This window comes from Triticum aestivum, chromosome 7D, assembly GCF_018294505.1.
Source record: "Triticum aestivum cultivar Chinese Spring chromosome 7D, IWGSC CS RefSeq v2.1, whole genome shotgun sequence".
Classification (NCBI taxonomy): Eukaryota; Viridiplantae; Streptophyta; class Magnoliopsida; order Poales; family Poaceae; genus Triticum; species Triticum aestivum.
Window position 1 is genome coordinate 373,795,077 of NC_057814.1, and position 14,459 is coordinate 373,809,535.

The 14,459-nt window shown below is 45.5% G+C and overlaps 1 protein-coding gene across 2 annotated transcripts; it reads right to left on the bottom strand.

Annotated features, from left to right (window-relative positions):
* Positions 1–7,628: 7,628 nt before the first annotated feature.
* On the bottom strand, positions 7,629–14,152 carry LOC123167467 (mitogen-activated protein kinase 2). 2 transcript variants are annotated; one of them, XM_044585306.1, is made up of 10 exons: positions 13,738–14,152; positions 12,778–12,877; positions 12,519–12,578; positions 11,824–11,917; positions 10,430–10,647; positions 9,962–10,091; positions 9,435–9,572; positions 9,006–9,338; positions 8,424–8,607; positions 7,629–8,216 (listed from the first exon to the last, which is right to left on the bottom strand). In XM_044585306.1, the coding sequence occupies exons 1-10, from the start codon at positions 14,150–14,152 to the stop codon at positions 8,044–8,046; spliced, it is 1,845 nt and encodes a 614-aa protein (XP_044441241.1). In that variant the 3' UTR covers positions 7,629–8,043. The 2 variants fall into 2 exon arrangements, with proteins under 2 accessions (XP_044441241.1, XP_044441242.1); XM_044585307.1 differs by lacking the exons at positions 11,824–11,917; positions 12,519–12,578; positions 12,778–12,877; positions 13,738–14,152 and having other exon boundaries at positions 10,430–10,962.
* Positions 14,153–14,459: the final 307 nt, after the last annotated feature.

A 14,459-nucleotide genomic window follows, 5' to 3' on the forward strand; every position in this document is an offset into this window, starting at 1 on the left:
TGAGAAAATCTCATCGTAGTCAACTCCTTGAACTTGTGGAAATACTCTTTGCCACAAGTCGAGCTTCATAGACGGCAACATTACCGTCCTTGTCCGTCTTCTTCTTAAAGATCCATTTATCTCAATGGCCTTACGACCATCAAGCAGTACTCTCAAAGTCTATACTTTGTTTTCATACATGGATCCTCTCGGATTTTATGGCTTCTAACCATTTGTCGGAATATGGGCCCACCATCGCTTCTCCATAGCTCGTAGGTTCAGTGTTGTCCTACAACATGATATCTCAGACAGGATCACGTACCACTCTGAAGTAGCACGCATCCTCGTCGTCCTACGAGGTTTGGTAGTGACTTGATCCGAAGTTTCATGATCACTATCATAAGCTTCCACTTCAATTGGTGTAGGTGCCACAGGAACAACTTCCTGTGCCCTGCTACACACTAGTTGAAGTGACGGTTCTATAACCTTATCAAGTCTCCACCATCCTCCCACTCAATTCTTTCGAGAGAAACTTTTCCTCGAGAAAGGACTCGTTTCTAGAAACAATTACTTTTGCTTCCAGATCTGAAATAGGAGGTATACCCAACTGTTTTGGGTTTTCTATGAAGATGTATTTATCCGCTTTGGGTTCGAGCTTATCAGCCTGAAACTTTTTCACATAAGCATCGCAGCCCCAAACTTTTAAGAAACGACAACTTAGGTTTCTATAAACGGTGTCGTCTCAACGGAATTGCGTGGTGCCCCTTTTAAAGTGAATGCGGTTGTCTCTAATGCCTAACCCATAAACGACAGTGGTAATTTGATAAGAAACATCATGGTATGCACCATATCCAATAGGGTGCAGTTATGATGTTCGGACACACCATCACACTATGGTGTTCCAGGCGGTATTAATTGTGAAACACTTTCCACAATGTCTTAATTGTGTGCCAAACTCGTAACTCAGATATCTCTATGATCATATCATAGACATTTTATCCTCTTGTCACGACAATCTTCAACTTCACTCTGAAATTACTTGAACCTTTCAATAATTCAGACTTGTGTTTCATCAAGTAAATATTCTCAGCATCTACTCAAATCATCTGTGAAGTAAGAACATAATGATATCCACTGCATGCCTCAGCACTCATTGGACTGCATACATCAAAATGTATTACTTCCAATAAGTTGCTCTCTTGTTCCATCTTACTGAAAACGAGGCTTTTCAGTCATCTTGCCCATGTGGTATGATTTGCATGTCTCAAGTGATTCATAATCAAGTGAGTCCAAACGATCCATCTGTATGGAGTTTCTTCATGCATATATACCAATTGACATGGTTCGCATGTCTCAATCTTTTCAAAAACGAGTGAGTCCAAAGATCCACCTACATGGAGCTTCTTCATGCGTTCTACACCAATATGACTCAAGTGGCAGTGCCACAAGTATGTGGTACTATCATTACTATCTTATATCTTTTGGCATGAACATGTGTATCACTACGATCGAGATTCATTTTAGGTGCAAGACCATTGAAGGTATTATTCAAATAAACAGAGTAACCATTATTCTCCTTAAATGAATAACCGTATTGCGATAAACATAATCCAATCATGTTTATGCTCAACGCAAACACCAAATAACAATTATTTAGGTTTGACACCAATCTCGATGGTAGAGGGAGCATGCGATGCTTGATCACATCAACCTTGGAAACACTTCCAACACATATCGTCATCTCACCTTTAGCTAGTCTCCATTTATTCCGCAGCTTTTATTTCGAGTTACTAACACTTAGCAACCGAACCGGTATCTAATACCCTTGTGCTGCTCGGAGTACTAGTAAAGTACACATTCATATAATGTATATCCAATATACTTCTGTCGACCTTGCCTGCCTTCTCATCTACCAAGTATCTAGGGTAGTACTGCTTCAGTGACCGTTCCCCTCATTACAGAAGCACTTAGTCTCGGGTTTGGGTTCAACCTTGGGATTCTTCACTAGAGCAGCAAATGACTTGTTGTTTCATGAAGTATCCCTTTTGCCCTTGCCCTTCTTAAAACTAGTGGTTTTACTAACCATCAACAATTGATGCTCCTTCTTGATTTCTACTCTCGCGGTGTCAAACATCGCGAATAGCTCAAGGATCATCATAACTATCCCTGATATGTTATAGTTCATCACGAAGCTCTACTAGCTTGGTGGCAGTGACTATGGAGAACTATCACTATCTCATCTGGGAGATTAACTCCCACTCGATTCAAGTGATTGTGGCACTCAGACAATCTGAGCACATGCTCAACGATTGAGCTTTTCTCCCTTAGTGTGCAGGCTTAAGAAACTTGTCAGAGGTCTCATACCTCTTGACGTGGGCACTAGTCTGAAATCCCAATTTCAGTCTTCGGAACATCTCATATGTTCTGCGACGTTTCAAAAACGTCTTTGGTGCCACAATTCTAAACCGTTAGCATTACGCACTGAACTATCACGTAGTTATCAAAACGTGTATGTCAGATGTTCCGCAACATCTACAGACGACGCTGAGGTTCAGCACACCGAGCGGTGCATTAAGGACATAAGCCTTCTGTGCAGCAATGAGGACAATCCTCAGTTTACGGACCCAGTCCGCATAATTGCTACTACCAACTTTCAACTAAATTTTCTCTAGGAACATATCTTAACCAGTAGAACTAAAGCGTATGACATAATTTGCAAATACCTATTTGACTATGTTCATGATAATGAAGTTCATCTGATTATGAACTCCCACTCAGATAGACATCCCTCTGGTCATCTAAGTGAAACATGATCCGAGTTTAACTAGGCCGTGTCCGATCATCACGTGAGACGGACTAGTCAAGATCGGTGAACATCTCCATGTTGATCGTATCTTCTATACGACTCATGCTCGACCTTTCGGTCCTCCGTGTTCCGAGGCCATGTCTGTACATGCTAGGCTCGTCAAGTCAACCTAAGTGTATTGCGTGTGTTCCGAGGCCATGTCTGTACATGCTAGGCTCGTCAACACCCGTTGTATTCGAACGTAAGAATCTATCACACCCGATCATCACGTGGTGCTTCGAAACGACGAACCTTCGCAACGGTGCACAGTTAGGGTGAACACTTTCTTGAAATTATTATAAGGGATCATCCTACTTGCTACCGTCGTTCTAAGCAAATAAGATGCAAAAACATGATAAACATCACATGCAATCAAATAGTGACATGATATGGCCAATATCATTATGCTCCTTTGATCTCCATCTTCGGGGCACCGTGATCATCTTTGTCACCGGCATGACACCATGATCTCCATCATCATGATCTCCATCATTGTGTCTTCATGAAGTTGTCACGCCAACGATTACTTCTACTTCTATGGCTAACTCGTTTAGCAACAAAGTAAAGTAATTTACATGGCGTTATTCAATGACACGCAGGTCATACAAAATAATAAAGACAACTCCTATGGCTCCTGCCGGTTGTCATTCTCATCGACATGCAAGTCGTGATTCCTATTACAAGAATATGATCAATCTCATACATCACATATATCATTCATCACATCTTCTGGCCATATCACATCACATAGCACTTGCTGCAAAAACAAGTTAGACGTCCTCTAATTGTTGTTGCAAGTTTTTACGTGGCTTGTATAGGTTTCTAGCAAGAACGTTTCTTACCTACGTAAGACCACAACGTGATATGCCAATTTCTATTTACCCTTCATAAGGACCCTTTTCATCGAATCCGTTCCGACTAAAGTGGGAGAGACAGACACCCGCTAGCCACCTTATGCAACTAGTGCATGTCAGTCGGTGGAACCTGTCTCACGTAAGCGTACGTGTAAGGTCGGTCCGGGCCGCTTCATCCCACAATGCCGCCGAAACAAGATAAGACTAGTAGCGGCAAGAAGAATTGGCAACATCAACGCCCACAACTACTTTGTGTTCTACTCGTGCATAGAAACTACGCATAGACCTAGCTCATGATGCCACTGTTGGGGAACGTAGCAGAAATTCAAAATTTTCTACGCATCACCAAGATCAATCTATGGAGTAATCTAGCAACGAGGGGAAGGGGAGTGAATCTACATACCCTTGTAGATCGCGATGCGGAAGCGTTGCAAGAACGCGGATGAGGGAGTCGTACTCGTAGCGATTCAGATCGCGGTTGATTCCGATCTAAGCACCGAAAGAACGGTGCCTCCGCGTTCAACACACGTGCAGCCCGGTGACGTCTCCCACGCCTTGATCCAGCAAGGAGAGAGGGAGAGGTTGGGGAAGACTCCATCCAGCAGCAACACGACGGCATGGTGGTGGTGGAGGAGCGTGGCAATCCCGCAGGGCTTCGCCAAGCACCGCGGGAGATGAGGAGGAGGAAGAGGGGTAGGGCTGCGCCAAAAGGAGACGTTCTCATGTCTGTATGGCAGCCCAAACCTCAACTATATATATAGGGGGGAGGGGGCTGCGCCCCCCTTAGGGTTTCCCACCCCAAGAGGAGGTGGCCAGCCCTAGATCCCATCAAAGGGGGGCGGCCAAGGGGAGGAGAGGGGGGGCGCCCCACTAGATGGGCCCTAAGGCCCATCTGGACCTAGGGTTTGCCCCCTCCCACTCTCCCATGCGCCTGGGTCTTGGTGGGGGGGGGCGCACCAGCCCACCTGGGGCTGGTCCCCTCCCACACTTGGCCCACGCAGCCTTCTGGGGCTGGTGGCCCCACTTGGTGGACCCCCGGGACCCTCCCGGCGGTCCCGGTACATTACCGATTTCACCCGAAACTTTTCCGGTGACCAAAACAGGACTTCCCATATATAAATCTTTACCTCCGGACCATTCCGAAACTCCTCGTGACGTCTGGGATCTCATCCGGGACTCCGAACAACATTCGGTAACCACGTACATACTTTCCCTATAACCCTAGCGTCATCGAACCTTAAGCGTGTAGACCCTACGGGTTCGGGAACCATGCAGACATGACCGAGACGTTCTCCGGTCAATAACCAACAGCGGGATCTGGATACCCATGTTGGCTCCCACATGTTCCACGATGATCTCATCGGATGAACCACGATGTCGGGGATTCAATCAATCCCGTATTCAATTCCCTTTGTCTATCGATATGTTACTTGCCCGAGATTCGATCGTCGGTATCCCTATACCTTGTTCAATCTCGTTACCGGCAAGTCTCTTTACTCGTTCCGTAACTCACATCATCCCGTGATCAACTCCTTGGTCACATTGTGCACATAATGATGATGTCCTACCGAGTGGGCCCAGAGATACCTCTCCGTTTACACGGAGTGACAAATCCCAGTCTCGATTCGTGCCAACCCAACAGACACTTTCGGAGATACCCGTAGTGCACCTTTATAGCCACCCAGTTACGTTATGACGTTTGGCACACCCAAAGCATTCCTACGGTATCCGGGAGTTGCACAATCTCATGGTCTAAGGAAGTGATACTTGACATTAGAAAAGCTCTGAGCAAACGAACTACACGATCTTGTGCTAGGCTTAGGATTGGGTCTTGTCCATCACATCATTCTCCTAATGATGTGATCCCGTTATCAACGACATCCAATGTCCATGGTCAGGAAACCGTAACCATCTATTGATCAACGAGCTAGTCAACTAGAGGCTTACTAGGGACATGGTGTTGTCTATGTATCCACACATGTATCTGAGTTTCCTATCAATACAATTCAAGCATGGATAATAAACGATTATCATGAACAAGGAAATATAATAATAACCTATTTATTATTGCCTCTAGGGCATATTTCCAACAGATACCTCTTAAGAATAAAATCTTTGCATGGTATCTTTGTCACAGAGTCATTCTTACTAAAGATAGCCTTTTTTTACAAAAAGACTGTAAGGGAACCCCCTACAGTATAATTGTTGCAACAAACCCAAATTGCAAGTGCCATGCCTTGAACCTGGGTGGGTGGGAAGGCATCAGCCTCTTCCCACCACTAGGCTATGCCTTAGTCTGAAAGATAGCCTTATTAAGAGAAATTGACATGGAAGTACGTAATGTGTCTTTTGTTAGCATGATGAGACAATAAAACATTTGTTCTTCCAATGTAAATTGGCTCATTCTATATGGCCAGTCATCCAAATAGCTTCTGATTTGTACCGTCCTTGTAGTGTTGCTAATATATTTGGCAACTGGGTACATGGGATTGATCACAGGTTTAGAATTCTTCTCAGGGTGGGAGCGCTTGCCGTGATTTGGTCGCTTTGGCTATGTAGAAATGATAAGGTTTTTAACGATAAAAGTACTTTTCTTATGCATGTTATCTACAGATGTACCGGGACTCTTCGTTTATGGCCCTCTCTACAATGAGTGGAGAATCGAGACCTGTTTACGGAGGTGTGTACGTGATTGGAGGCTATGGCGAGGGGTACTTTTACCCAACATGGGGGGCAACATACATGTTTAGGTGTTATACATATCATACATGTTTCCTTCTATTTCGCCTTCTTTTATTTTGGCTTGGTGTGAGGACTTTGTTGGCTGTGTGCATCTTAGTTATGCAGAGGTCAGGTGTTTACTTAAATGTTTTAAGTAATAAAGCGCCCCTTTTCGAAAAAATATGACCGATTAGACTATTTTGGAGGAGTGTGAAGGACTCACCATGCTCTGATTCTTGTTGTGAGGCAGAGAGGCATCATCAGCAACAGTAAGAGAGGCTTGTAGTTGACGAGATAGGTTGGGAAGCCAGAGAGCAGACATGAGGCAACATGGAGGCATGTGGCCGATGGTAGCTACGTTGGGTAGCAGGTGCCAGGTGGCACGCCAGAGAAGGAGGCATGTGCTCTGGCCACCAGCGAGGCTAGAAGAGGCAGGTGGCGGAGACCCTAACCCACCAATCTCGTTGACGGAGGATGCTCAGAGGCACAATGGAAGCTTATGGATTGGAGTGTGAATAGAGGGAGGAGGCAAAGGCGGTCTAATCTGACCCTGTTCTACCACTCTGTCGGAGGGGAGAATAGTTGTCTTGGACCTCCCCATCGACCCCTGTTGCATGACGATGCAATAGTATTAGTCAATATTATGGGGCTAAGATTTGTTAGTAGCTATGTGTTCTCTCTCCCTCTCTCTCTATCTCGGGCATATGAGCTGCCGAACACAATTGTGACCTTGGGCATTATTAATGCAGGTAAACTATATGATGTATCTCTGATTATGAATTTCTTTATCTTGGATTGAACCTTATTCATATTGTGTATTGAACTTTGAGAACCATGAGACCATATGGCGATTGTTTAGTAAATTGTTTTGGGAGACACCTCAGGTGACAATGGCGTGCCCATTAGATCTAGATTAGAAAGACAACACTGGGTGTGATTCTTTACCATGCCTGTGGGGTCTCATTCTATTTTCATCCAATAAAATGAGAACTTTGGGTGTGATCCTTTACCACATTTTGTGAGGTTATATCATACTCTATATGTTAATGAAGTTATTAATGTTGCGAGTTGCCACTAGTGAACCATTAAAACCTCATTTTACTCATTTCTGTACACTTCTATTTAGCTAGTTTTATTTATTCCAAAAATACAAAAACACTTATATCATGCAAATTATCAATCTCTTGGTCAAACTAGTGCAACTGCACAATTGACAACTTTGTTAGGTGTATTGGGGACACAATAGACTACATGTATATTGATTGCAGGGTTTAGAACACAATAATAATAAGTAACATCCGTTGGATGGTGAACAACACTGACAACGGAAGAGTGGCCGGAAACTGTAATACCATAGTCCATAACTCAGGTCTTGTTAAGCATACAACAAAAAGGGGGTAGATACAACCTAACATGATACAGATAATGGCCCCACTTTTTTTGGCTAACAAATTATTGATCAAGCATTCATGGTTCTTAAATTTCCAGGTTTTCGACGTCATGGTGTCATCAACAAGCCGTATGACAAGATGCTGAGACGTGATCACTGATTACTCTGTACATCGTGCTGTCAGCTCATGTATTTTCCCACGGAGCTGATAGATTTGCCATTTGAAATTGCTTCTTTTCTACATTGGGAACTTTTCAGTGAATTGATTCAGGGTTGAACTTCAGAGCCTCCCTCCAAATGAGTTCTTTAATATCTTCCTCAGTAAATGATGGCTGCTCAAAGTCGAAGCTGAAAGGCGCTGGGCAGACAGGTTCATCATTTATCTCATGAAGGGATGCTAAATAAGGATGGCATAGAGCCTCATCAACTGCGAAGCCACCAAGAAAGAAAAATAAAGGTTAAACTTCCAAGAGAAAGTTCCTCGTAATATTTCTTACATTAATGGTTTAATTAACGTAAGAAGTGTCATTTCAACTTGGTTTTAATAATTCGCACACGATTCTGAAATGATGGTTCACATTATTAAATTTGTCATTTTGCAATCAAGCAAGATAATGCTATGCTGCAAGATTACCAGTAATCCTCTTGCTCGGATCAAATACGAGCATCCTCTCAAGCAAATCCATGGCGCCAGTGGACATACTGGGGAACCGTGAACCAAAATGCTGTTTCGGGTATTGAGGAAGAGACCTCACGTATCTGCGGGCATTATCACTTCGAAGAAACCCAAGGCTCGTGTCATCTGGTGAGCCTATCAGCTTTGGATCAAGAATGAATCAGGATTACAAACAGCATCGAGAAGATTTATTAGACATTTCCATTTAGTAGAACAAGAGAAGATGTTAGTGCATCTAGAATAATCACATGCTTGGACCAAAACATTAGTCTGAATGAAGGCATATGCATGAAGTATCATGCTACACCAGATACCAGTGTAAGCTTCAACCTATGTGGTGTACTTGTGCTAATTGAATTGGTAATCCAAGAGATATAAGCATGGAAAAAGCATAGCAGTTGGAACCTATGCTAAATCAGAACTGACAATCAGTGTCAGACTCTGAGGCAAAAAGAGAGCAGGAGAATATACAAAAAGAAGAAAAAAGAAACAGAAGGGAAAAAACAAAATCTTGACTCATGTAGTAGTGAGTGGCCATACCTCAGTAATTAGCCTCAGCTGATGAACATAATCTTTTCCAGGAAACAGTGGCTCCCTCGTAGCAATCTCACCGAGGATGCAACCCACTGACCAGATATCAATTGCTGCAGTGTACTCCGAGCAGTTGAGCAGGAGCTCCGGTGCCCTGTACCACCGAGTAACAACATACTCCATCATGAAGTCAGTCTCAGTGGTGGTCCTAGCCAAGCCAAAATCTCCAATCTTGAGTTCACACTTGGCATTGAGCAGCAGGTTGCTCGGCCTGAGGTCCCGGTGCAAGACCTTTGCTGAATGCACATACTTCAATCCTCGGAGCACTTGGTAGAGAAAATACTGCATCATGAAAATGTTAAGGTGAAAGGAAAGCTGACCAATTGTGGAATGTTTGGACTGATGCTGATGGGATGATGGAAAGAACAATGTACATACCTGACAGTGATCATCTGTGAGTGGCTGGTTTGATCTTAGAAGGTGGTGAAGATCAGTGTCCATCAGTTCGTAGACGATGTAAACATCATTGAAGTTCTCCCGCCTTGGTGGGCGTATGATGTCCTTTATTGAAATCACCTGCCAAAAGTCATATTTTGTCATGATCATACCACCAAATTCAGGGTCACACCATATATATTTTCGATATCATACGTGGAGATAATCACACATCATGTGGACTTATGTTGCAAGATAGTTCAAAGTTTAAACACAGTAGCACAGGTAGGGAACTTCAAATTTTGTCACACATGTCGTCTGCATAGTAACTAAATAATGACAGGCGATTCTGGCTTTGAAAGAAAATCACCAGAATTTCCGGCAGATCTCCTCAGGACGGCTTACCTTTGCTATAAACTACAGAGTTAACCATGGTCAAATAGAAATCACAAAACATTTCAATTATAAGCATGTGAACCACAGAGGTTTATCGCAAGAAGGCACATGGGAGAGAAGGAAAGATGGCTCACATTCTCATGATTCATGTGGCGAAGCAGCTTTACTTCTCGCAAAGTGCGTTTGGCATCGATCTGGTTGTCAAACGCATTACCAATCTTCTTGATAGCGACCTCCTCACGAGTCTGTGCATTTACAGCAGCACTGAAGAAGAAGATCACAGAAAATAATTTGTCACCACAGGCTCAAAATCAACAAGAAACAGCTCTTGTTTCCTTTTAGTATTGAGAAGCTATTTTTGCTGTTAAATATAGCCATACCATAACAATTAACTAGTACTGGTCCATTATAGAAAGCTTTATGGTTTAATACTATATACGCTAGGCTATGGTAATCTGTAGCTTTAATCAAGACCCACTTTCAGTCGTATATGCTACAGTGAACTCGCAACAGGATCGCAATTAGCTGATCGAGCAAAGCAATCCATATTCTGAGGTAACTGAGGAATATAGGCGAGCAGATGCAGCGCATGACGTACGTACCAGATGATGCCGCAGGCGCCGCGGCCGACAGGTCGGATGGGCGGGACGTACTTAGCAGAGACCTCAAAGAGGTTGCCGTAGACGTTGTACTGCACGTACCTGCCGCCGTGGGTGAGCGTGCCCTTGATCTGCGCCTCGCCGCCGAGGCCATGGCCGCCGCCGTGGCCTCCTCCTCCTGCCCCGGCACCTCCACCCTCCATGCGCATCGACCCGCACGCCTGCGCGCGAATACCTTGATCGAGGAGCTAGCCAAGAAAGAAAGAAACGCACGCCGCGGGGAGGATGAGAGAGAGAGAGAGAGAGAGATTGCTAGCTTGGTTGGATGGACGAGGGAGGAGATAAGAGCGTTGGGGAAAAGGGGAAAAAGGAGGAGAGGAAGCTTTTTGGAGGGAAAATGCCCGTGATCCGGCGAGGAGTTGGTTGGCTTGCTGCTCCAGACCATTCCCGCCTCCCTTTTCTCGCCCCCCTCCCCTTGAGCCTTCAATTCTCTTCCCTTCCCTTCGCTTGTGCATGGCAGCAGCCTGCTTTGCTCCTTTCTTGCATACAGTACTACTTGGTTTTCTTTCTTCTCGGCTATAGTGGTCGCTGTCCTTTGATTTCTTTTGTTGTAGTAGCTCTTTTGGCCCGGCTGATATGACATTTCTGTCACACCTAGCTGATCTTACCTGCGGAACCTAGTCCATGGAATTCAATTTTTTTTTTTGAGAAATTACGTTAAGCATGCAAAGTTAGGTTGTTTTTTAAATTTCCACGCCTGGTTGATCTTCGGTTATAGGAAGAAAACCTGCCGATGGAACTTAGATTTGATTACAACATTTTGGATTCACGGTTCTTGCAGTTGGTCATTCGTTGGTTACCGCCATGTAAAATTTGAATGTAAGCGTAATACTAATATTTATGTATGTTTAATAGACGTGCTATAGTGAATTCCGTGTTGATATGTTACTTTCGACACATGGCCACTCACGTTTGAAATCCGACTATGAAATCTGAATACGCATTCAAGATTTTGAATTTTTGTTAACTCTTTCGAGAAGAAGGGTGTATCGCCTGCCTTTGCATCCATTCATGTGCTCAACCACCTTGATTGTGGAGGGTTTTTTAGGGCTCATTTGGATGGCGCCATGGCCAACCACGCCAAATCAAGGCGAGTCAAATAATTGGCGATTGAATTTGTCGTCGCTGATTCGCCCTGGAGTTGGCGTAAAAAGTGAAGTACGGCCAAAATTTTATCGTTGTTTAGAAGTTTTGGCATCCAACCAAACAGACGCCCATGATTTGGGTCAACACTCATATTTGTTGGGGAACGTAGTATTTCAAATTTTTTACCTACGATCACACAAGATCTATCTAGGAGATGCATAGCAACGAGACGGGAGAGTGTGTCCACGTACCCTCATAGACCGAAAGCGGAAGCGTTTAGTAACGCGGTTGATGTAGTCGAACGTCTTCACGATCCAACCGATCCAAGTACCGAACATACGGCACCTCCGTGTTCAACACACGTTCAGCACGATGACGTCCCTCGAGCTCTTGATCCAGTTGAGGACGAGGGAGAGTTCCGTCAGCACGACGGCGTGGCGACGGTGATGATGAAGTTACCGGCGCATGGCTTCGACTAAGCACTACGACGATATGACCGAGGTGTGTAACTGTGGAGTGGGGCACCGCACACGGCTAAGACAAATCTTGGAGTGCCTTTGGAGAGCCCCCCTCACACGTGTATAAAGGGGGGAGGAGAGGAGGCCGACCCTAGAGGGGGCGTGCCAAGGGGGGGGGAGTCCTACTTGGACTCCCGGTCCAAGTAGGATTCGCTCCCCCTTCCTATTCCAACTAGGAGAAGGAAGGGAAGGGAGAAGAGGGGAGAAGGAAAGAGGGGGGCGCCGCCCCCTCCTAGTCCAATTCGGACCAGCCCATGGGGGGGCGCGTGGCCGCCCCTTGAGGCCCTCCTCTCCTTTCCACTAAAGCCCATTAAGGCCCATTACTTCCCCGGGGGGTTCCGTTAACCTCCCGGTACTCCGAAATTCACCCGAAACAACCCGAACCGTTCCGGTGTCCGAATGTAACCTTCCAATATATGAATCTTTACCTCTTGACCATTTCGAGACTCCTCGTCATGTCCGTGATCTTATTCGGGACTCCGAACAAACTTCGGTTCATCAAATCACATAACTCATAACACAAATCGTCATCGAACGTTAAGCGTGCGGACCCTACGGGTTCGAGAACTACGTAGACATGACCGAGACACATCTCCAGTCAATAACCAATAGCGGAACCTGGATGCTCATATTGGCTCCTACATATTCTATGAAGATCTTTATCGGTCAAACCGCATAACAACATACGCCATCCCCTTTGTCATCGGTATGTTACTTGCCCGAGATTCGATCATCGGTATCATCATACCTAGTTCAATCTCGTTACCGGCAAGTCTCTTTACTCGTTCTGTAATGCATCATCCCGCAACTAACTCATTAGTCACATTGCTTGCAAGGCTTATAGTGATGTGCATTACCGAGAGGGCCCAGAGATACCTCTCCGATACACGGAGTGACAAATCCTAATCTCGATCTATGCCAACCCAACAAACACCTTCAGATACATCTGTAGAGCATCTTTATAATCACCCGATTACGTTGTGACGTTTGATAGCACACAAGGTTGTAAGGGCACATTTATCCCTTAGTTGTTTTGGTGATTGATGACAATGCTCTTGCGGACTAATCGTGTGCATTGAGTATTTCAGACATTTCTTCACTAGGCACAAGACGATTTGGTGCCCCTCGAAGACTATTGAAGACGGCGTTTCTCTACGTTTCCTTTCGGTGGATTTGAGTCGTAGGAAAGCCGTACTATTAAGAGGGGGTCCGCTTTGGAAAGGTTTGGGTGGAATCATCACGTACACGTCTACTCCTTTTGCACCGCCTTTCCTTTGGCACTTTGGAGCATCCTCCGTCTTTTCTTGTCTATGCAAAATGTCATGTTTGCTGAACTGGGGCATGCGGTAGTACTGCTCCTAGAAGCGGTAGTACCGCAGGCCCTTGCGGTAGTACCGGCCTCTGGCGCGGTAGTACCGCAAGTGCCCACGGTAGTACCGCTTCCCTGGAGCGGTAGTACTCTGGCCTCAGGCCAGGCGCTGTTGCTATTGCGGTAGTAGGGGCGGATGTAATTTTTTACATCCGCGCCCTACACGGTAGTACCGCGCCAGGGGCGCGGTAGTACCGTGCGCTCTGGCCAGGCTCAGCAGCTTGCGCGACAGTAGGAGCGGATGTAATTTTTTACATCCGCACCCCGCGCGATAGTACCGCTCCTGGCTTGCAGTACTACCGTGTCGGATTTTTGCATAGATCCCAACTCAGCGGAAGTTGCCACGGATGTATTTTTATATGTCCGTGCCTTCCCAAAATCTGGACTATCCCTGCCTTGCGGTAGTACCGCAAGGGGGAGAGGTAGTACCACGCCAGCGGTTCTACCGCCCTCTGCTTCATTGCATCTGGGTTGTTCTAGTTTCTGCTGCACGGGCGGTAGTACCACGGGGCCCTGCGGTAGTACTGTGTGCCCTTGCGGTAGTACCACGTCCCCGACGCGGTAGTACCGTGCTACACAGGCTGAGTTGGTGGATAATGGTTGGATTTGTTCCTCCACTATATAAGGGGTGTCTTCTTCTCCGAGTTGACTACCTCTTCCATCCCCAAGCTCCATTGTTGCTTCAAGCTCCATTTTTGCCCGATCTCTCTCCCTAGCCAATCAAACTTGTTGATTTTCTAGGGATTGGTTGAGAAGGCCCCGATCTACACTTCCACCAAGAGAAATTTGATTCCCCCCACTCATCCCTTGCGGATCTTGTTACTCTTGGGTGTTTGAGCACCCTAGACGGTTGAGGTCACCGCGGAGCCATATTCCATTGTGGTGAAGCTTTGTGGTGTCGTTGGGAGCCTCCAATTAAGTTGTGGAGATTGCCCCAACCTTGTTTGTAAAGGTCCGGTCGCCGCCTCCAAGGGCACCAATAGTGGAATCACGGCATCTC

Coding starts and splice junctions, on each gene's coding strand:
- LOC123167467 (XM_044585306.1), bottom strand. CDS start 14,152: ATGGAGCTTGAAGCAACAATGGAGCTTGGGGATGGAAGAGGTAGTCAA. Junction 11,918..12,518: donor AGTCTCGAAATGGTCAAGAG/GTAAAGATTCAT, acceptor TTGAACACGGAG/GTGCCGTATGTTCGGTACTT. Junction 8,608..9,005: donor AGCTGAGGCTAATTACTGAG/GTATGGCCACTC, acceptor CTTGATCCAAAG/CTGATAGGCTCACCAGATGA.